Source organism: Acanthochromis polyacanthus, chromosome 16 (assembly GCF_021347895.1).
Source record: "Acanthochromis polyacanthus isolate Apoly-LR-REF ecotype Palm Island chromosome 16, KAUST_Apoly_ChrSc, whole genome shotgun sequence".
In the NCBI taxonomy this organism is placed as follows: Eukaryota; Metazoa; Chordata; class Actinopteri; family Pomacentridae; genus Acanthochromis; species Acanthochromis polyacanthus.
The window spans coordinates 981,895-1,006,322 of record NC_067128.1 but is presented as its reverse complement, the minus strand read 5'-3'; the positions used below and the strand labels follow the sequence as shown (position 1 = coordinate 1,006,322).

General features: G+C 39.6%; 1 protein-coding gene, 1 long non-coding RNA gene and 1 other non-coding gene across 4 annotated transcripts in view; 2 read left to right on the top strand and 1 right to left on the bottom strand.

Annotated features, from left to right (window-relative positions):
• Positions 1–3,310: 3,310 nt before the first annotated feature.
• Positions 3,311–3,903, top strand: LOC127530269 (uncharacterized). The gene is made up of 3 exons (XR_007936728.1): positions 3,311–3,443; positions 3,474–3,591; positions 3,685–3,903. It is a non-coding gene; the product is annotated as an uncharacterized LOC127530269 (long non-coding RNA).
• A 9,103-nt stretch (positions 3,904–13,006) lies between these two features.
• snap25a (synaptosome associated protein 25a) overlaps positions 13,007–24,428 on the bottom strand; it is a 46,749-nt gene continuing 35,327 nt past the window's right edge. Inside the window, exons 5-8 of one of the 2 annotated variants that reach the window (XM_022204847.2) lie at positions 24,269–24,386; positions 18,208–18,327; positions 15,814–15,958; positions 13,007–14,624 (exon numbers count right to left, since the gene is read on the bottom strand). In XM_022204847.2, the coding sequence (XP_022060539.1) occupies positions 14,556–14,624; positions 15,814–15,958; positions 18,208–18,327; positions 24,269–24,386 (452 nt within the window). In that variant the 3' untranslated portion in view covers positions 13,007–14,555. The remainder of the gene's footprint in view (positions 14,625–15,813; positions 15,959–18,207; positions 18,328–24,268; positions 24,387–24,428) is intronic. The other variant, XM_022204848.2, reaches the window with a different exon arrangement.
• Positions 17,172–17,243, top strand: trnag-ucc (transfer RNA glycine (anticodon UCC)). Its single transcript has one exon. It is a non-coding gene; the product is annotated as a tRNA-Gly (tRNA).

Here is a 24,428-nt window from a genome sequence, read left to right as displayed (position 1 = left end):
GAAATTCAGTCATTTTTTTATTTATAAGTGATCATTTCCATCATAAATAATTATGGAATTTGTCAAGATATGATCATAATGAACATAAAAACATTAGTTCTTTTATTTTTAATAAAAATGTATGCAGATATAACCCATGGACTTCAAAAGTCCCTTAATTATAGATTGACCTGGACAATTTTTGATTTTTTTGGACAATGTCCGAGTAATTTTGGTAAATTTTCTTGTCATTTTCAACAAGTTTAAAGTCAGCTCAGATCGTTTCTCATCATTTTGGATCATTTTGGTGTTTTTGGGATAATTTTTGAGTCATTTAGGACAAATTTCATGTCATTCTGGACTAATTTTTCCTAATTATTGAACCAGTCGTCCCCACTGGTCCATGATAACGTTGTAAAGCGTGACTCTTTCCTACCACCAGGTGTCAGCGTCTCCTCTGCCTCTCTTCCTGACTAATATTTCCAGTGACACAGCCCAACATGACAGTGGAGGTCATTCCATGCCTTTGAGGATGCAGACGGGGAGCTGGGCCTTCATTAAAACACCGTTAAAACCGGGAGGAAACCGGGACAGTCAGTGGAAGGTTACAGTGAGGTAGCAGACTTCTCAGAGCTAATATTAGGATGTCAAGGTCAAACGGAGCTGCAGGCTTTTGTCTTTTTCTGTCCTTTTCTGTGAGTCTCATGTGCTGCCAGCATCACTCTAATAAAGCAGCAAGAAAACGGAATGAGCAAACAGACAGGAAGCCTCTCTGGGGTAAATATCAGAGTGATGGGAGGCCGCTGGAGGGGCAGGAAGGCAGCTGGGTGGGGTGGTGTTTGTGCTTTATTGCCCTGCATTAGAGCGGGGCAGAGATTGCAGTGGTTTCCCTTTGTGTAACAGCCCCACCCTCCTGCCCTGCTGCAGATATTCCCGTCATGTCCTCACCTCAGCAGCTCACATCCCAATTAGTTTTATTGGCTCCACCGTCATTAAGTACAGTAGAGCTGCTCCTCTCAGCAGACGGCATCACAAGTCAAAAGAACACGTTAAAAACACTGGAAAGGCCTGCTGCTATGATAAGACCAAAACAATACCTAAACAGAGCTGCTATGGAGGGAAAATCATCCTAACACTCTGTAAAAACGTACTGCACTGAGTAAAAGTATGCAAGTATTATCCAATAATGTTCTCTAAGAAATAAAAATAAGCATTATTATGGCTGCTTAGAATGTTGTTTTTTCATATTCAGCATTCAGGCTCCTTACTCATAAAAAACTGCCTCTACGGCGATGAAAAAAGTTAAAGTCCTGCATGGAAAATCCTACCGAGTATTACCAGAAATATGGAGTTAAATACGAAAGCTCAGTCCTGGTTTGTTGTCTCTGAATGATTGGATACGATGTGACTCTGAGCGTTCCAATTATTACGAGATTAAAGAAGAAAAACTAGAGCTCTCTACTGTCTCAACCATCCACAGTAAAACACACGAGTTCATGAAACAATCAAGCTCTGAAAATTACAGATTTAAACCAATCCGGTGGCATCACTGTCTTAATTTTAAAAAATACAATTTACTGAGTTTAGAAAGCTTCAGCGATCTTTGTTTCATCAAATGAATCTTTAAATGAATCAATAAATCATCCAGATGGAGGACGGCACCAGAAGATCCAACAACAACAAATGAAAACATCACAACTACTTCTGGACAGACGGACCTTTCAAGCTAAGCTGTCACATCTGGAACGCATCACCAAAGGAAAGTAATATGACAACAGATTAAAAACTGTACGGCAAAAGCCAAGTATTAGTGCTGCACATTCTATATGCAAGACATCAGATGTTCTCCATGTTAACTGCATGGTCCCTGATCAGATAAATGAATGAACAAATGATCAAAGAACAGATGCATTCAGGGGGTGATGGGTTAAAGGGTCGGTTCAGGTGTTTTGGAGTGGGGTTATTTGAGGCACTCAGCATGGAGAAAAACAGGAAGAAAAAACACAGCACACCTTTAAAACATCAATACCGGCTAAATTTAGAGCATTTTCACTGCTGTAGCTTGAAGTCAGATCGGCCTTTCTGCAGAGAGAACGGAGCTGTGATGTTCTGTTCAAAGCTTTAACCGACAGGACGCTCAGTTTGTCGCTCACACTAACACGTTAAAACAGCAGAAGAAGTAAGTAGACTAAACTGTCAGAATCAGATCTAATGTGTGTAGAGTCGATTCAGAGCTGCACTGAAGTCATGTTTGGAGTCAGAGGAGGCTTTTTATTGCTGCAGCATTCAAGGATAAATCAGAAAAGAAGCTGTGAGAACTGTTCTGGAGCTCCATGTATTAAATACTCAGATTAAATTAGCACAACTAATAAAACAACAACTTTATATGCTTAACACTGCAAAGCCTGCCTAAATACTAAAATGTTAGAAGAGAAAAGTTAGAGTACAGGGCACCAGACAGCAGAATAAAATCAAAAATAAAAATTAAACCACGCGAGATAGAAGAGAACCAAACACAGAAATATCTCAGACTAAAGTCAATCAATAGATCCAAAAAGGCTGGAAACCACACTGTCAGAATAATAAATAAATCTGCAGAAGAAGAATAAAAATATGGAGCAAAAACAAGAAGCCAAAAAGTGATGGAATACTGGAATGTTCAAATGCTGTAAAAACTATAAAGATAGTGGAAAATATCTATAAAACAATGAGATTTTAAGCAGATTTAAACGCAGTAAAACATTCATGTTTAGATATTGTAAAAGAACAAGCAGGTTTTTTTTTTTTTTAATTCTGATTTTGTTGTGATTTTAGATAAAAATAGAAATTAGATAAAATCTGTAATGTATAAAAACAGGAAAAATCTGTAAAACGACCATTAAAATGATATCCTCCTTAATATAGTTTTTTATTTTCGAAACACAAAATAATTCTATTCTAGTATCTTGAAAAAGAAAATCAAAAGTTCCTTAATTAAGGATAAACTTCCAAATAATATCAGTTCAATAAAGATTAATTTCAGTTTAATTTGAGCTCATTTCAGAGCAATTTAGATCATTTTAGTGCTTTTTCTTTCATCCTGTGTCCTTTTCATTTCATTTGAAATGTTTACATTTTAAAGCAATTTCAACTAACCTGCATATTTTTATTTTTTTTTTCAGTTTATTTCTGTGTTCTTCAGTTCAGTTTTGGGGAGCGAGAACATGAGGTTTAAAAGTGTTGGTGAGGAGCTAACAAGCTAATGAAGGCTAGTAAAGCTGCTAAGAGGAATAAAGCAGCCTGAGCTGAGGCAAGAGAAACAGAAAAAACAGCAGACCTACCTCACCACAGTCCAACAAAGGTCCAGCTGCTGTCCAGGCCATGAGGTGGAGGGTAGAAGTCTGTCCAGGACATGAGGTGGAGGGTAGAAGTCTGTCCAGGACATGAGGTGGAGGGTAGAAGTCTGTCCAGGACATGAGGTGGAGGTAGAAGTCTGTCCAGGCCATGAGGTGGAGGGTAGAAGTCTGTCCAGGACATGAGGTGGAGGGTAGAAGTCTGTCCAGGACATGAGGTGGAGGGTAGAAGTCTGTCCAGGACATGAGGTGGAGGGTAGAAGTCTGTCCAGGACATGAGGTGGAGGGTAGAAGTCTGTCCAGGCCATGAGGTGGAGGGTAGAAGTCTGTCCAGGACATGAGATGGAGGGTAGAAGTCTGTCCAGGACATGAGGTGGAGGGTAGAAGTCTGTCCAGGACATGAGGTGGAGGGTAGAAGTCTGTCCAGGACATGAGGTGGAGGGTAGAAGTCTGTCCAGGACATGAGGTGGAGGGTAGAAGTCTGTCCAGGACATGAGGTGGAGGGTAGAAGTCTGTCCAGGACATGAGGTGGAGGGTAGAAGTCTGTCCAGGCCTGCTGGCATCACTTCATCCTTCACATGTCCAGCTGCTTCTGGGTTCAACATTTACTTTAGTAGTTTGAAGCAAACACGACCAGAAGCTGCATTAATCTGTCTGAAGCCGGCTTTTTCCAGCTCTCACATCAACCTCCACTGTTCTCCATGTTTGTTTGTCTCATTCAGCTCTCAGGTGCTTTAACACATCACTTCCTGTCTTCACTTCCTGCCAGGAGCAGAAATAAAGGATAAAGTACTGTTCTGTCTGGATCCTGAAGCAGCTCAATCACATCTGAATATCTTCAACATTTCAGTCGATATTCTGTTCACAGAATAAATATCCTCCAGGATGTTTGCTCATTTTTGCTCCATAAAACATATTTAGTATTCTGAAACCTCTGAAATAAAAAAAAAAGTTATTTTCCATCTAACCTCCAAGTGGTTTCTTTTGAATGTTCCCCGGGTTCTAACAGTGTTCTCCCATCATGCACCACGGTCACAGAATAATCTTTAAAGAACTCTTAAATTAGAAACATTCACATCCATTAAAGAGCTTAAAAAATCATAAAGAATCCAGTGAAGCAGGAATGAGAAGTCAGTGAACCAGCTTCCATCTGTTTTACTGTTTATTTGTGTGTCATGTTTTTTATTCCTTTTAAATCTGATATGGCTGCTACCTTGACCACAGATCTCGAGTGTCAGTGGGACTTCCTGGTTAAACAAAGGTAAATAAAATAAATAAAGATGTTGTTCTTTTGGTTTGCTTTGAATACTTACAAACCAGAGAGTTTGTGAACGATCAGGAGCTAAAAAACAGCAAAAACAGACAGTGCTCCATAACTATGTGCATGAAAGTCCGTGTTTTTTGTGAATTTCTGTCTTTTTTTTCTTTGCAGAATCTCCCAAACTATGCAGCCCTCTAATGACAGCACACCTTCTGTATGTTACACACATACAGCCTCATTTACCGTGCAGAGCAAACAGAACACCTGAACTCGTCGTTTTAATGAACACATAATGAGTCCCTGAGGAGCTGTCAGTCAGACTGAGTTCTCTTTAAATCTCTTATTTAATTGCACTCATTGAGAGGTTTTCTTTTGAATACCTCCAGGTCAGTTTTATGTGAAGCTTCACTATTTAATCAGAAATTAATCAGTCAGTTGGAAATCTCCTGTCCTCAGGATGGGGATATAGTAGAGTAACCTGTGAGTGTGAATCAGCCGTCACGTCTAAAAATGAGATGACAGGACGTTACACCCTTCATTCAGCAGCTTTAAGCCCTGATAAAATAGAAACAGGTGGGATATATTAACATTCAAAGCGTTACGATGAAGGTTTACAGAAATATTTACAAGTACTGATCAGTAAATAGATTGTTTTGTTTTAAATTCTCACCATAAAGGCTGATGTTGCTGTAAATCTATGGAGCGGCATGGCTCAGTGGGTAGAGTGGCCGTCTTGTAACTGGAAGGTTGCCGGTTCGATCCTCAGCCTGTCGTGCTCATGTCGAGGTGTCCCTGAGCAAGACACTGAACCCCTAACTGCTCCTGGTGGGTTGTGGTTAGCGCCTTGCATGGCAGCTTCTGCCATCAGTGTGTGAATGTGACGTATCATCATGTATATATGCTATATAAATACTACCATTTAAATCTGCATAAACTGTTTTGGAAAATGTGATATCATCATGGAATCAGTATAAACATCCCACAGCATCTGGAGCATTTTCCATGTCATGTCGTTGCAGTTTCAGCTGTTTGTCCATCATTTTAGGGAATTAAACTCACATCCAGAGTGGTCGAGGTTAGGATTAAGCTCAGTAATTGTTTAGATGACACCAGGCTGGAGTTTCTGCAGTGGAAATGGAAAATACAGCGGACAGAAATGACCTGAAACTGACCTGACTGCAGTAGCGTTTATCAATCCTCCTACTGTCTGACCTGCTATGGCTTGGAGTCTTGTCCATTCTGCTTTTCTCATGTAGACATATTATGTAAAATCAAGGGTTCAAACAAATCCTGAGCAGTAAAACATGCAGATTTACTGCCAGACAACCAGTATAGAGCTGCACACATACACGTCTGTTCCACCTCTGTTTGTGCTGCAGGAGGCTGGTGTTTCTACCAGCGATAACTGCTGACTCTGATCAAACCAAACCCAGACTGTACGAACGCCTGAAAGCTGCAGACACGACTGAGCCCAGAGAGGAGGGAGGAGGCTGAGGAAAAAGGAGAGATGCTGCAGAGGGGAGGAAGGGCTGAAGATCCAGAGAACCAGAGGAGGAACGATAAATAAGGCGGTGAGAACGAGGAGCTGCTGGAGCTCTGGGGATCAGTAGAGGAACACTAATCCCACTGCAGGACCACATCTAAGGACCGAAGCAGCCAGAGTCTACCTCATATAGCAACCACACTGACAGGAAAATTCACCCACTGTATGACATGTGTTGTTGTTTTCAATGCCTTATAATGAAGATAATCAGCATGCAACCCTGTTCTCACATACAGTCTGTAGAGAACATACATGTACAGAGAACATACATGTGTAGAGAACATACATGTGCAGAGAACATACATGTGCAGAGAACATACATGTGCAGAGAACATACATGTACAGAGAACATACATGTACAGAGAACATACAAGTACAGAGAACATACATGTACAGAGAACATACATGTACAGAGAACATACATGTACAGAGAACATACATGTACAGAGAACATACATGTACAGAGAACATACAAGTACAGAGAACATACATGTACAGAGAACATACAAGTACAGAGAACATACAAGTACAGAGAACTTACATGTACAGAGAACTTACATGTACAGAGAACATACATGTACAGAGAACATACATGTACAGAGAACATACAAGTACAGAGAACATACATGTACAGAGAACTTACATGTACAGAGAACATACAAGTACAGAGAACATACATGTGCAGAGAACTTACATGTACAGAGAACATACATGTACAGAGAACATACATGTACAGAGAACTTACATGTACAGAGAACATACAAGTACAGAGAACATACATGTGCAGAGAACATACATGTACAGAGAACATACAAGTACAGAGAACATACATGTACAGAGAACATACATGTACAGAGAACATACATGTACAGAGAACTTACATGTACAGAGAACTTACATGTACAGAGAACATACATGTACAGAGAACATACAAGTACAGAGAACATACATGTGCAGAGAACTTACATGTACAGAGAACATACAAGTACAGAGAACATACAAGTACAGAGAACATACATGTACAGAGAACATACATGTACAGAGAACATACAAGTACAGAGAACATACATGTACAGAGAACATACATGTACAGAGAACATACAAGTACAGAGAACATACATGTACAGAGAACATACATGTACAGAGAACATACATGTGCAGAGAACATACATGCACAGAGAACATACAAGTACAGAGAACATACATGTACAGAGAACATACATGTACAGAGAACATACAAGTACAGAGAACATACATGTACAGAGAACATACATGTACAGAGAACATACATGTGCAGAGAACATACATGCACAGAGAACATACATGTACAGAGAACATACATGTACAGAGAACATACATGTGCAGAGAACATACATGCACAGAGAACATACAAGTACAGAGAACATACATGTACAGAGAACATACATGTACAGAGAACATACATGTACAGAGAACATACATGTACAGTGCTGGTAAAACACAGTCACCACCTTGTACTCTTTAAATTTTTATTGATTATTGAAAATTAAATCATGGTCAACAAAATGTAGGTCAATCTATAATTGAGGGACTTCTGAAGTTCATGTTCTATATCTGCATACATTTTTATTAAAAGTAAAAAACTAATGTTTTTATGTTCATTATGATCACGTCTTTACAAATTAATAACTATTTATTATGGAAACAATCACTTATTAATAAAAAATGATTGAATATCACTAAAATATCAACTAAATAACATCTGAGTTCAACACCAACCACCTTCTAATGAGCTAAACAATAATAAAATGAGGTGATTCACAAATAGTTTGGACTGTGTTCTTTTATTAAGGTGAGATGACTCAAAAATTGTCCAAATTGATCCATAATTCCAGAAAATTAGTCCAGAATGACGTGAAATTTGTCCTAAATGACTCAGAAATGATCCCAAAGACACAAAAATGATCCGAAATAATGAGAAAAGGTCCAAGCTGACATAAAACTTGTTAAAAACAACAAGAAAACTGTCCAAAATTACTCAAAAATTGTCTATAATTGAGGGATTTCTTAAGTCCATGCATATATCTGCATACATTTTTATTAAAATTCAAAAAATAAATGTTTTTATGTTCATTAATATCATGTCTTTACAAATTCCATCATTATTTATTATGGGAACAATCATTTATTAATAAAATGACTGGATATCACTAAAATGTCAACTAAATAACGTCTGAATTTAATACCAGCCACCTTCTAATGAGCTAAACCATTTTTTAATGAAGATATTCTCTTATTCAGAGTTTTGATGATGGAAGTGGTCGGTCTAAAGTGTCCCTTCAGTGTTTGTTTGTGGTGAGATGTGGAGACTGTGAAGGCCGTAACATGTGATTTATACCATTTCTATCAAAGCATCCAGTGGCCCTGATGCCCTGTGGATGAGGAGACCAGGACAGAGATGTTTCATCAGAGACAGACTGAGGATTCACAGTGAGCCTTCACTCTGAGGGAACAAATGGACCCAAAGCACGTTTAAATCATCTGTTTAATGCACTGACAGCACAAATGTCTGGATTTCTGTCTTCATCCACATGAGAAAGATCCCCACAGTGCAGCAGTTTGCAGAAAACACACAAAAAATCCATAATCATCCATAAAAGCCTATCACCTCACAACAGGTGTGTTTTAAAGGTGGACTGTCAACAGGACAGCTGCATCAGTATCTGTACCCTACATGAAGCAGTAAACCAACCGGAGAACCAGAGGAAGTGGAACATGCAGACAGTGGAACATACGCCCCACAGAGGCTCCAAAAACCTGAGCGGTCCTCCAGCCCCCTCCAAGCGTATTTCTGTTCTGCTGCTGAATAATGGATGAGCCGCAGACACAGAGGAGAGACGTCCTCTGGTGACGGACTGCAGCTTTTGTTTTCACTAAAGCACCAGAGTTTTCTCAACACTTTCCTCCTTTGTGTCAGAAACACGCTAAAACACGCTGAAACAAAACCAGCCTGAAAAATCATCTCCTTAAAGTAATGCAACAATGAGCATTACACGCACTGTAAAAAATATTCAGTGGAATATGGGTCACAAAACAGAGCGTAGCTTAACATAAAAAAGAAACATGCCCAATTCATGGATGTGTGTTTGTGTAAAATAAACACACCGTTTTTACGTCATTTGAATGGTCTGAACATTAGTTTATACTCCTACAGTTGGAATCATGGATGTTTTATTTTTATTTTTAAGGTGATCTGAACTGGTTTCGCTAGATAGTAGGTAGGGACAGTGGGAGTCTCGTTCATCCATTAATGCGCGTCACTAATTAGATGACTTCATTGTTTTGAAGGACTCTGTACAATTGAGAGAGATGGCCGCCAGGCTCTCAATTGTACAGAGTCCTTCAAAAAAATCCTGGATCCAGATGGTGATCCGGATCACCTCCAAAATCTAATCAACTCTTACTTTTGCTCTTCTGGACATTCTGTAAAAATTTGGTGAAAATCCGTCCATGACTTTTTGAGTTATGCTGTTAACAGACAAACAGACAGACAGACAGACAGACAAACAGATGGCCTGGCAGAGGTCTGCGCTCTCTGAGTGCTTTTCTAGTTAAACAGTCGGATTCTCCTGGTCCGCAAAAGTTCTAAGTCAGCTGCTAGGCGCCAGCTCTTCTCAGAGCTTCAGTGGGACTCTGGAGGTTTAGAAACATCTCTGAGCTTTAGTTAATTCATCACATTGCTGTTTGAAATGAGAATCTGGATCAGATCTGTGCAGCTCTCACATCTTTACTGCGGCTTATAGATCCAATGATTCATCTCTTTCTTTTTGTTTGCCTTGTTTTGTCCAGACTCTACATGCAAAAGCAGAACTTGGTGTCTAGAAGATGTCCTTGATGTTCTATCTACAGTCTTGTACCAAACTCTTATTTACTGAGAGAAATTATTGATATCTTTCCATATTTACTCACACCGGTCATCCTTAGTCTTTTACAGCATGTTCTGTCTACAGGGATCTTTATCCTGCAGGAAAACTTAATTAATTCAGCTCCATTATAACCTATAAAAGTCTCATTCTTCCAGCCTTCAACTAAATATCGACTTAATTAATCTAAATGACTGATTTAAATTCAACTACTGACATGAAGTAACAGAAAACATTCTGCAGCTTCATTAATAAGCTGGAGTTTGGCTTTATTAGGATAAATTACATGTCTGTGTTCATTTGTTCGCAATAAATTAATTAACTAATCTAATCTTTGTCATGAATGTGGTAGATTATTAAGGTGTAGTTTTATTTTCTATCCAATGTTTATGGGAAAATAAATAATGTTTGCTACAACAGTTGCTTTAAAGCTAAAGAAAAAACACAACTTTTATAGTTTTCTGGTTTCTTTTATAATCAGAAAAACTAATGTTACCTTCATCAGTGAGTTCATTCCCCGTTCTTCTGGTCTTCTGTCCATCCATTCTTCATGACCAAACGCCTCCGGATGTTCAAACTTCATCGTGAAGTTGATGAGAAATGGTTTAATGGTGACTCTGTTTTACACGCAGACCTTATTAATGCCACCAAACTTCTCATTTTTCTCTAACATTGAAGTCTTTCTTGTTATGAGTTTAGTCTCCTGGTCTGAAAAATGAAACTAGTGTAAACCACCTTAATCCTGCATTCCTTCTAGCAGCCAGCAGGGGGCGACTCCTCTGGTTGTAACAGTCTATGAGAAAACAATTCTGCTTTTCACTTGATTTAACATTTCAGGAAACATTTTCCTGATGAGTTTACGGTCTCAATGACGAGGTTCATGTCTTTTTTACTTCAGCTTGACGTTCATTTAATAAATTATGGTCCCATTTAGAGGAAAATAGACTTTAAAAGATGTTTTAGGAAGTGGTGAGTGACTTCTTTTGGATCCATCCATCCATCTTTTACATTCCAGAGAATGTAGATTCTTATTTTACCAGAAGGTCAGATTTAGGCTCATACAGTTTAAAAGATCTGAAACTTTTAGTTGCATTTTAGTCAAATCTAAGTTTGTATTTTTATGCTTTGGTCTTGTGCTGATTAAACAAATTAAACTTCTTGTATCTTTAGAACTTCAGAGATGCTTGTTGGTGGATTTTTGTTGTCTTTGGTGGAAGCTGGGCTATTTCCACATTTACATGATTGGTTTTAAGTTAACTGGCTGCAGGCTTTAACATTTTACTCAGTGTACCAACAACAAAGGTATTTTTTTAGGCTTAGAAATGGAGACAACCAGAGTGTAAACAGAGGAGCCTGACTCATAATAAGACATGAAAACATGCTTAGTGATATTTTGGTCTAAAACACTGACATGATGCCAGATTCGTCATGCACTTTGGTTTTTCTGTATCTCCATCATCATGTTGTGAAAAGAGAGGCTGTTATTGATGTATGATTCATGCATGGGGGTGACTAATTACTGATTCACTTTAATAAAGACAGCAGCATGTAGAAATGAGCCCCCCAGCAGCTTCTATGTTTCATCATGTCCCTGTTAATATGAATAATGATCAATAAAAGCTAAATCTAATGTTAAATCTGTCCTGTGGTTTCACACTGTGGACCAAAATACTCTGAACCTGCTTTTATTCTGGACATGTGATGCTGCTGCTGCATCATTCAGTCCATCAGAAAAACACCTGAAGTCAACAAGTTAAAAGAAATAAACAGAATTATGGAAATCCATAGAAATGAATAATACCTTGGATAAATGCTGCAGTGTGGAAAAGAAAAGAATTCAGCAGTAAAGAACAAAAATGAGCTTGATTTTATGAAAATTATGTGAGTATATAAATATTATGAATCCTTCTGAATCTTTCTTTTATGCTGCAGCGTGTAAAAGGTTTGCTTGTTTTTGTTGTTTTTTCTACTTTTTGTCTGACAAAATATGACAAAAAACACGAGACAAGCGACAAGTTTGTCTCATGTTTTTGTTGTTTTGTGTCTCCTTTTTGTCTCGCTTGTGTTTTTTGTCGTATTTTTGTCATTTTATGTTTTGCTTTATTCGTTGTTTTGCGAATCGTTTTTGGTCGTTTTGGGTTTTTTTTGGTCTCGCTTGTGCTTGTCTATTTTTTGTTGTTTTGTTTCTTGCTTTTGTCATTTTTTGTCTTGGTTATCATGTATGTAATTCTTTGTCTAGTTTTTGTAACTTTTTGTCTAAATTTTTTAAGCTTTTTTATTATTTTGTAACTTTTTGTCTAATTATTTAAAACTTTTTTATTTTGTAACTTTTTGTCTAATTACTTAAAACTTTTTTTATCTTGTAACTTTTTGTCTAATTTATTAAAAACTTTTTTATTGTTTTGTAACTTTTTTGCCTAATTTATTAAATTTTTTTATCGTTTTGGAACTTTTTTGCCTAATTTTCTCTTTTTGTTTTGTTCTGTGTCGTTTGTCTTATTTTTGACGTTTTGTGTCTCATTTTTGTAATATTTTGTCTCATTTTTGTTATTTTGTGTCTTATTTGTGTCTAACTTTTGTCATTTTGATCATAAAGTAAATCCTCCATGGTTCAGTTCCAGGTGACTAAATGTTGTGTTCCTTTGTAGACACTCTGTGATCTGGAAGTTGTAATGTGGAAATGATAAACTGAGGATGAATGTTGATAAACTGAACTCATTTTTCTTCATAAATTTCAGGTTGTTCATGATGTATTGTACAAAGATAATTCCTTAAATGTGAACATTTTCAGAGAGTGTTTTTTTCCATTAAAACAAGGGAAACATTAGGAGTTATTAATAGGTTAATATAGAGAAAATTGGGACTTTGGGTGGACTTTCTGGGTGATAATCTCCGTGCACAGATGGCTAAAAGTGAGCTGTGTTTTCTGTAAATGTCTTTCTAGACTTTAGAGACATGAAATCCTCCGAGCAATAACGACAGACACGGCTAGGGTTTATTACTTTTAATCAATTCAGCTAGCTACAAAATGTCCACCACTTCACACACTGACAGGATACAGAGAGGGAGTCTTTAATATTACATGCGTTGAGGACATCAATCTCACAGTTGAACCTATTGTGTCATTCAGGTTTAGGTATTTAATCACCTTACTCTAACTACTCGACATTTTGGCGATTTGGTGTGCATAGCTCTAAAGTACAGAAGCAACAAAAAAACCCTTTTGTATGTATTTTTTTGTTCCAGAGTATAGTTATCATCGTTATTCAATAGTATCATTATTTTTACCAATAACAAACCACACGGGGAGAATAAACTTACAGATACAGTCTTCTTATAAAAGTAAGGTCTTTCAGAAATATGCGTCTTTGCTTTACATTGCAAACGTTTATTTTTTCAGAGCATCCAAAACCTATGATACAGTACACAACCAGTCCTCATCTCTCACCAGAGTCGACATCTTCATCACTGAACTGCATAATCATTTAGAAAACAGGTCTTTTTTTAGTGGGTTTTTTTTGCAATACAACCCCAAGTCCTCGTATTTTTTCAACTTCATCTCACTTTTTTGATCCCTTTTGCATTTATTGTACAACGAGATGGTCACAGTCGGTAAATATATCGAGACAGAAAGAGTGGCACTATTGCAAACTTGCAGGAGTATGGAACGATCAGCTGTGTCCTAATACTGAGCATGCGTTTTGTCAATTTGCTACTGCCATGTTATCATTTTTTATATATATTTTTCAGACAGGTTTTATTTATAAGACTAAAATCTACCATTTGTCATGCAGAGAACGCACAATTCACATCACTTGGAATGCAATGTCTAATACAGCTACAGAGAGTCTAGTTGCACATTGTCTAAACAGTAACTCAGTATGATTGCAATGAAGGAAAATGTACCAACGACTGCCCTTGTTCTGATTGTAAGTGCCCTTTGCAATCCCGTTCAGCGTACCGACAGCTTAGCAAACCTTCACTCGTGTTTTTCCATCAGTCTTCTCCCTTTTTTTAGTCGTGACAACACCAAAATAAGAAGGAGCATGACAGTAGCCTAAATGGAATGACACAGTTTTACTAAGACGATACTGAGATACTGGAAAGGAAAGAGAACCAAAACAAACAGCTTGTATAGCATTCCTATTATATACTTGTCATCCAGAGCAGTGTACTTTTAAAGATATATATATATATATATATATTATATATGATATATTATAATATATGATATATATATATATATTTTGATAAGGAGAATAAAAACTTCACAAGTGAGCTAGAGAGCCATCAAGTCAGCACTATATACAACCTTTGGAAAGAATGATATACGGAGTATAAGAAATCATCTTTTTACGAGGACAATCATCTTGAAAAAGCTCGACAGACGACACACAGAACAACATTTACAATGGGGAGGGGAGGTGATATGTGCATGTGTGCAAACCTAGAAGGTCAATACCATGATGAAAGCATGTCAGCGCCTGTCGATGTGTGGCGCGGGACGCCGGGACGATCACGCTCTGGGTTCAGGGCGTCTAGCCACTGCCCAGCATCTTTGTGGCGCGCTGGTTGGCCTCGTCAATCCTGGTCTTGTTGGAATCAGCCTGGAAGAGGGAGGAAAGGAAGCAGAGGACTGTTAGTTTGGCTGGATGGGACGGTGATTTCATCTTTTTATGGTGGGTAGTGACTTGGGCTGGCCCGAATAGTGGTTTCTGGTCTCCGGATATTCGGGCCCTATTAAAGACGAATATCCGGATATTCGTTGAACCCCGTAACGTCCGACGGGGGAGGAGGGTCTGTTTTGCACACTGCCTTCGTTTTGTCTTCAGTTAAACTGAAGAATTCCCAAACAGAGGAGGTCTTCAGCATCTTGTCTTGTGTTTATGCAACGAAGTGAAGCGTGACGTCAGAGTCTGCAGCAACCCGGCTATTCGGGTGGTGGTAAGAAACACGAATGGAGGAGCAGAGATGAGCCGAAGTGGGCCGAAGGCGGAGGGAAGACAGTAACGCCGAATATTCTCTCAGCCCGCTAACGTCTGACGGGGGGTGGGCCAAATATTCGGATACCAAAATCAACATCCGGATACCACCATCACGAACGAATATTTGGATATTCGGGTCCAGGCCTAGCAGTGACAAAGTGGAATCTAAGTCACAAATCATGGGCCACGGTCTAACACTGGACCGCGTTCAAACGGTAGAGATCTTCAAAGAATCCCCAGGAGAAGTCAGCATTCAGAGGCAGCAGGATTTATTGTTGACAGAAACCCAGGAGGAGTTCTTAGCAGTGATTAACACCCAAGAAAAAGCAGAGATACTGAGCTGTGCTTCTATTCTACTTTTCTAAATCTATTGGTCAGATCATGGCATCAGGTTACCACATTTCACCCCTACAGAAGACATCAGGTCATCATCAGGTCATGTTTTACAGACAACATGTTCAGACTTTGCCCTGTTATTTTGATTTCATGCATATTATTCCTTTATGTATTGTTATGTTTCTGGTACACCTCTTTTAAAAGTTCTATTGCTTTAAGTTCACACTGTTAGGGTTCTGAGTCCACCAAAAGGCTGCTAACTGAGCAAATCTGAAGAAACTCAAGAAGTGGTGTCTCTTATTGGAGAAGAGGTGAATTATGATGTCAGTGGTAAAAAACAATAAAGTTAATTGGAAATCTTGAGGTCTTTAATCTTTACTAATAATGGATTTTATTCCCCTCTGAAGTCAAAGCTGAGGTAAATGAAGTGTTTAATGCAGAATAAAAGTGAAACAGCTCTAAAATCAGCGTTTACCTTCTCCATGATCCTGTCGATCTGGCGGTTCTGGGTGTCGATCTCGTTGCCCATGTCCAGGGCCATGTGGCGCAGGTTACCGATGATGCCGCCCACCTGCTCCAGGTTCTCGTCCATCTCATTTTCCCGGGCATCGTCTGTTACCCTGAAGGCAGGAGGTTGAGATTTAAATACTGCAGCGTCTGCAGGAACACCGGGTCACCAACACGTTGCTGTTACCACCTGGAGGGAGACTCTGACGGCCAGATTTCACCTCTGATCCTCAGAGTCTGACCTCAGGCTCTGCTGCTTTAGTTTATTCTGTTAGCTGCTGCTCAGAACACTGACTGGAAGTGAACTGGAATGGGAAATATTTCAGACTGCAGTGACACCAGAGTATTTTAGACGATATTATCTGATACCCAGCATTAGTTCTGTTCAGCTTATGGAGCCCTTTAAGCTCCAGAGACAGTTTTGTGCTCAGTCTAGAAAACAGACAGAAATGCAGATCTTTCATTCTGAGTCAATCTGACCCGCAGGACGACACGAGGGTTAAAGAACTGAGGCGCCAACAAACTTCACCGCATCTGATGGGGAGCCCAAGACAATAGCTGTCAATAATCAGTTATTGCTCCAAAGCAACTGTAATCCAACATTCCTCATTTCAAACAAACAGTTCACCATGACCGGCTTCTTCAGTGGTCAAAACTGTTTTACCTTCCAGTGGCACACCTGCCCAGACAAACACTGGTTCCTGCTTAGAACGTAGCGCTCATTAGCTCCTAGCATACTGACACTTGGCCTGCATGACTAAAAAAGCAGACAGACTGACTTTTTGTTCTCTAGTTTGGGTCAGACTTGGTAAATGTTTCCATCCACATCTTTCACTTTCTACCAAACTAAGTTGGAACAGAGACGTTTCGTATTCCAAAAAGCTCCAGAGGACATGATAGCATTCCCACTGACAAATAAACAGATCACTGCTTCAAAGTCTAGACTTACTACATTTTCCAGAACTTTCAACCCCGTTACATTGTAGTCCTCTGCATAATGTAGTAACTTTTCTGTGCTAATTCACTAAACGGTTGACCTTATGAAAGAATACTTTGACATTTTTGGAAGTATTTTAGTTTAATTAGAAGACTGATGCCATGTTGGCACGCTGTATGGAACCAGGATCTGGTTTATTTATAAAATAATGGGTTAAATGGTGAGTCTATCTCAGTGTGAGAAATCTCGATGTTGACTTAAGCTGGACAAAAAAAGCAACTAAATTGTAAAAGCAGCAGGTTATTGCTTAAACTTCACATTTACTGGTAAATTAGGCATCATCCTACATTTGTGAACAAAGCAAATAAGCATATATTTTATTGGTACATGCGTTGGTGGTATAGTGGTTAGCATAGCTGCCTTCCAAGCAGTTGACCCAGGTTTAATTCCTGGCCAACGCAAAATTATTTAGGGGCCGGCTGAGTTTCTGATCAGAGGATCAAGGCTCTGTACAATTAGGATATGCGAAAACATCATCTTATAGTGCTGTAAGAATGTATTTGCGACAAATAAAGGCTTATTCTTGTGTTTTCATGGTTCCCTTACATAACAAACTGAAAGCTGTTTCCATTAAACTGTGCATCTAGTTTTATGTCTTCATTCTAAGGCCTCCAGGTTCCTTCTTCATGGTTTTAACAGACGACATCCCATCCCTCCTGTTCTGGCTTCCCTCCACCTGTTGGTTTTAGAATTGATTTCAAGATCTTACTGATCACTTTTAAAGCTCACCAGGGTCTAACCCCAGCTCCATCTATGATCTGTAGAGCCTGTATGATCCTCAGGTGGATCCTTCTGGTCGTTCCAAAGTCGAGGTTTAACTCTAAATCAGACCAAGCGTTTTCCATCAGAACCTCCACTTTGGAACCACCTGCAGAGTCTCTGTCTTCTTAAATCCACTTTTACAGATCTGCTTTTATGTGAAGTTTACTTTCAGCTTTACTTGGTTTCAGTGTTTTATTCTTTAGATGTTCTCTCTGGTTTTATTTGACTTTTAGCTGCCTGCTTCTTTGCTGTGATGTCGTCTCTCTAATTCTTTAATTCTCTAGTTTTTATACTTTTCATTTTAACCCTCAATCTTGTTCTTTAATTTTCAGACTTCCTAGTTCCTTTGTTGTTATGAGTGCTAATCTAGATAATTATTCATTTAATTTATTGTCATTTTTTACTATTTATTGTTACTGACTTGTCTCATACATCTTGTCTGATTGTCTGTGTTTCATGTTTTAACTGTAAAGCTCTTTTTGAACGCTGTTCTTAATAATAACACATTTTATTTGTGAGCGCCTGCCTCGACACACACTTTATGAGAGAAACAAACAATGTAAACTATGTAAATAAAGTTATCATCATTCTTATTCCTCGTACCTGCGGATGAAGCCTCCGCTGATGGCCATCTGTTCGCGTTCGTCCACCACGCGTGCCGGCTGGCTGGCCACCACCCCGTCCTGGTTGTTGCCCCAGGCCTTGCTGGCTCCGCTCTTCATCCTGGGAGAGACGGTTAGTCAGACACTTCACCTGACAGCTCATCGTTTACCTCAACCAGGCTGGCTTCCCGTTAGTCAAATCTACACACAGAGCCTTGGACTTGAGGCAGTGCAGCAGCATTTATAGACATTTATCAATCAGCTGACACAAAGGTGTTAATTGGTTTCATGCATCCAGCACAGAAATATATGGTGGGGACTAGACTAGGTCAAGCAAAGCATAGCAGGCATGGACTGGTTGGTAGACTGGGTTTAGTAGGTTCATTCACTAGTAAAGTGTGTGATGTTAAATAACATGCTGTTCAGAATCAGGCAGGCCTCGTATGTTGAGTCAACTTTGGTGTCGTCTAGATCTGCTGCAACATTTAGCATCTTTTCTCCAACCTACTGCTGCATTGTTTGCAGTGATAACCCCCCCCCACCCCACCCCACTCCAACAGTTACATGTTCCAGTGTGACAGAGAACAGAGAAGAGACAAAGCTTTTAGCAGACACACAACACAGAGTGAACAGGACCGTCACAGTGTTAGCAGGACGACGATCAATGCAGAGGACAAACTGCGACGAACAAAAGGAGACGAAACAAAACAAGAAACTGGAGGGAGTCGGTAGAGAGTAACACCTAGACCTGCTGTGGCACCCCAACCCAACCCTGGTGAACGATTTCTGCTTTCTAGTCAGTCTGAGATGCCAGGTAGCACCATGAACATCTAAATGTCCCTTCACTCCTCCTGTCAGATCCACCTTCAGCTCTGGGGAGCTAACAGCGACGTGGCATCTTTCTGTTTCCTCTCCTGAATCTTTACCCTCGTGTCGTCCTGCGGATTTTAAAGTTTGAAAATGTGGAAAAAATAATATATTTTCACACTGAATCATCTGATGTCCACATTTTCAACATTTTTGGGAAATCTTTGAACATTTTTTGGTGGAAAAACAGAAATGTTAAAAATGTTTCTTTAAGAACATTCACAAAAAATCAACCAAAATCCAGCGAATGTCGCTGGATTTTGGTTGATTTTTATGTGAATGTTGTTAAAGAAAATATTAGAAGTTTTACTGATAAATATGTAATGACTTTAGATATTTCTAGGATTTTTTTTGGGAAGATTTTTACTAATTTTTTGAAAATATTTTTAAGGATTTTCGTGCCAAATTTGGAGGATTTTTTAAATTACACTTTGAAGGGAAACTTTCAAGGAATTATTGGAATTTTCTACCTGAAAGTTTTGCAAACTTTCAGAAATTTGGGGAATATTTTTGCAGATTTTTGGGATTTTTTTCAGAGAAGGAAACAATATTTTTTGGTGCCCATTTCTGAAGACAACAGGAGGGTTAATGCACTTTGACAGCTTCCACCATCCTCAGTAATTCCTCATAAATCTGAGCAGATTTCTCCTTCGTCCACTCAGCAGCGCTCTGTCCTTCCTCTGCTGCTGTTCTGGAGTTTGTGTTTAACCTTGGAGAGCTGTGTGGATGTATTCTAGCTGTATCAGGATGGCGATGGCTCAGCCTCCTACACTGCTTTTATTAATAGAAACGGACTGAGGCGAGGCTTCGTTAGCATCCCTGCTGACACACACCAGCGTGGTAAACACACACTACCTTCGTCTTTTCTCTCTGAATCCGTTTCCTTCGTCTCTTCAGCTTTCTGTCTACCAACGGATATAATTCACGTCTCTAATCAGCTTTGCCGTGATTGAACCGTGATGATCTGATTAGATCCTTTGCACATCCAGACTCTCTTCATTCCTTGAGTTTGCTGCATTTGAGCGATCCACCAATCGCACAGGCAGACAGAATATGGAGGCATTAAGCTCCCAAAAAAGCCTGAAGTCAGCTAGTTCTGAGAGACAGCCTGCATGCTGAGGGGATTAGGGACTGCAGCTGACAGAAAACCCAACAAAAACATGTGCTTTGTCGTTCTGGAGTCCGTCTACGTGTGCGTTCACTTCCCAGCGGGCTATCATGCCCCTGTGTGATCAGGCTGACCTACATGTGAGCAGTTCCCCAGAGGAGAGGAAGCTCAGCAAGCAGCATCCAGAGCAGCATGAAGCTCATGGAGCACAGCGCTCTGCAGGAGAGGCGGCACTGCAGAGAAACTGCAGCAGAACCGCGGTGGGCCGGATCGCTGCACGGAGCCGTGTTCAGACAGGAGGAGCACGCTGTACATGCGCAGAGGCATGACGAGCCCCTTTTACACATCAAACACGGCTGCATCCCTGAACACGTCTCACTGCGCATGTGTCCTAACCCAGATTCCAGCGACGCCACAGAGCTCCGTGTTTCTGTCATCTTTGTTTTGCTGCGTTCACTGTCTTCCTTCCAGCCTTCACATCATGCAGCATTCTGCTTTTTCTCTCATCTTTATTTCTTCTTTTACTTCTTTTTGTCATGCAAAGACTTCGGTTTAAATATACATAAATATATTTTTATCTGTGTGCTTTTGGACTTCCAGTCTACAAAATGACTAAATTACATCTGAAATCCTCTCGGCTGTGTCCGATGGAACCATTTCTTTTTTTTTAAATCACATTTTGCTTTTCTTCTCCTTTCCTTACTTCAGCTAACATGCATGTTCTATCTCTGCAGGCTTTCGGACTTCATGCAGTCTATAAAATCCCCAAATTAGACCTGAAATCATCCTGGCAGGGTCATACAGAACCTTTTTCCTCTTTATTCTACCACTTGACAGTTTTTTCATGCAGCTTTTCCTTTTCCTGTCCCTTTCTGTCTTCTTTTCCATCTGTTCTCATGCAGTTAAATTATCTATTTTCTCTTTATTTCTGTGTGCTTTTGGACTTCATCCAGTGCATAAAATAACAAAATTAGGTCTAGAATCCTCCTGGCAGTGTCACATGGAATCTTTTCAGTGCTATAGCTCTTTTTAGTTTCCCTGTTTTCTGACTAACACATTTCTGACCATCTGCAGTCCCTAAAACATCTGTTTTGCAGAGTTGCTCACTTCAGCAGAAGCAGTCGTAAATGAAACACAGAAAAGATTTGTTCACCATCATCACCATCATCATCATCATCATCCTCTCCACTGTTAACATCAGCATCATGATCGTAGCATCATCACGTGTAGCACTGCTGTTATGAGTTGCATCGTCATGCATGCATGAGCATTCAGAAGGGTCATGCTCGCCACTCATTCCATGTGGTTGGCGCTCGGTGGTCTAAATACGGTGGAGGTGGTGGAGGGGAGGGAAGGTGGTGTTTACGGGGTTAAAGGGGGTAAAAGAAAATAAAAACAGAAGAAGGTCTGGTTGCCTGCAAAAAAGGTGAGGATCTAGTGGATGTTAGAGCGGTGCGGTGGTGTAGAGGTCATGCAGATGAGGAGAAGTGTCAAACAGTCCTGGACCAGGCTGGCCCAAAGCATTCTGGGACCCGAGATCAGCCGGACGTCGAACATTAAGATGATCTGAGTGCCAAGATGCTTCGGGAGCCCCAGCCCTGCTCTTTTAGCTGAATCTGAGAGGTTTTTGTAGATCTTGGGGAGGAAACGGCTGCAGTGAGAGCGTTGTAGAAGTCTCCAGCATCCAGGAGAATAAAACCCTCTTCAGAAGGAATCGATGCAATAAGAGGGACTTCTACAACAGCTCCACCCGCATGCACAGGACTCCCATTAGAAAGGTGTTTGGAGAAGTGGAAGCTCAGAGAATATTGCACTTGGAGAAGGGCACTTAGCAGAAGGGCATTAAGAGAGGCACTTATTGATGAACCGAGGCCGTGTGGAGGAGGAGGAGGAGGAGAGCGTACAGCATGTGGAGGACTGACTTTATGTTTGCACACGTCTGATTCACAGATACTTGAATCTGGGAAGTGGATTGTGAGAGTTTGTTGGACAGTTTGTACTTTGGAAGTGTTTTGATGAAACTTCTCAGACTGATGTGATGTTCAGTCATAGAAGGCACCATCAGAGCTATGTGTATGAATGCATTACCAGAATATTTAGGATGTTCTTTCATTAAAGTCGAACTGAAATTACATTAACAACATGTTTTTGCCATAAAAACATACTTTCCATAGCACATATCAGTGACTCTTGCCATTATTTTCTCCAAAAAGACTGAATACATGCATTTTTGGTTTGGACTGACAGTTGTGGTGCTGGCGAGCTGATTGGGGCAATAAATGTGGGCATGTGGGCAGTTAACCAGCTGGAGAAACAACATTATTACCAGCTGCCACGTCCCATTGATGCATATTACAGATTCATACGCCTTTTTTCCTAAATACTGGACGAACATACAGAAGCAGGGGTCGACTCTTTTTGTTATTTAGGGCCAACACTGACAGCAAGTAATGAGCTGCTGATATTTGGAGTCAGAATGTAGAAAAGGACAAACACAGAACATTACTGAATTTTATTTTTTACATTTATGGTTTTCTTAAATACTGAATATTGGATACAATAATCAGCAAGCTTGATAACTAGTCGACCCCTCATATAGGATTCATGCTGGTAGTTCATTTTTTACTGCTATAAATAGTGAATAATGCAGTTCTGATTAAACCAGGAGTGTCCAACATGAGGCCCGTGGTCCTAAAGTGGTCCTCCAGAGGGTCCAATCCGGTCCTCAAAGTGTAAAAATTACAGAGAAGACATTAACTGCAGATTGTAAATTAGTAAAACTATAAATTTAAAATCATTTCTAGACCATGACAAGTTGTTTGGATCATAAATACTGGATTGTTCTTTTGTCATTTTATGTCTCATTTTTATGTTTTGTCTTGCTATTGTTGTTTTTTGATTTTTTTGTCACATTTGTATCCTTTGTCCCATATTTTTGTCACTTTGTTTCTCGTTCTTGTCATTTTGTGTTTTTCTTTATTCGTTGTTTAGCGTAACGTTTTAGTCGTGTGTTTTTTTGTTTCACTTGTGTTGTTTGTCTATTTTGTTGTTGTTTGTCTTGTTTTTTGGCATTTTATTTCTTGCTTTCGTCATTTTGTGTCTCATTTATATTTTGTCTTTTTTTTCTCTGACTTTCCTCATTGTGATCCTCCAGTAAATCCTCCATGGTTCAGCTCCAGGTGACTAAATGTTGTGTTCCTTTGTAGACACTCTGTGATCTGGAAGTTGTGATGTGGAAATGATAAACTGAGGATGAATGTGGATGAAATTTTGTTAATTTATTTTTCTTCCTAAATTTCAGGTTGTTCATGATGTTTAGTAAAAAGATAATTCTTTAAATGTGAACATTTTTGCACTAAAATAAAGAATTGTGGTTCTTTACAGGTTCTGTGGTTTTACTGGTTTTACAGGAGATCAAACTGGACTGAATGTGGGACCTGGACTAAGATGAGTCTGACTTTCCTGGGTTAGATATTATTTACTGTCTTGTTTCTTGTACTGTGCTCAGTGACAATAAAGTTGATTTTATCACCACTTCTAAACCTCATCCTCTGCAGGATGTGAGGCTGAACACAGCAGTGAATGTGTGGGAGCTTCCTGTGATTCAGCAGCTCCTGAAATAACGTGAACAAAAAACAACATCTAGTGGGAATCGCTGCAAACCTGACGGGCAGCTGGTTAGCTTAGCTCGCTGGATTTAGCTTTGGAATACCAATTTAACAGCAGGATCGGTTCCCACAGGTGTCCAATGATGTGAAGGGACATTTTTAGCGTCCATCTTTGAAAATATTTTATTAGTTTTTCCTCACAACAACGGATGATTCAGATTTCAGTTCGACTTTAAGCGTATATGGTGTGTTAGAGGAGATCTGTGGTGATTTTAAAGCACATCATGTCCTCCTGTGTCCACCTCGTATGGATGAGAAAGAGTCAGGGTTAATTTAGATGTGCAGCAGAGCGGACTACTGGCTGATGGCCATCGTGATGTCACTTCTACCTCGGTTACTGTTTTTTTTTTTCATTTCTCAGGTATTTATCTCTGTATATATTTGAATGGCAGGCAGGCAGGCAGGCAAGCAGCACCTACTTGTTACATGGACAGGAGCAAAGACCACAGAATTTCCCTAGATCGTTCAAATTCTTTTCTGCATCCTTCATGTCCTTATTGATTTGGTCCATTCCCTCCTCGATGCGCTCCAGTTGCTCTGATTAAACACAAGTCATTTATCCCCCACAGAACGAAGCAC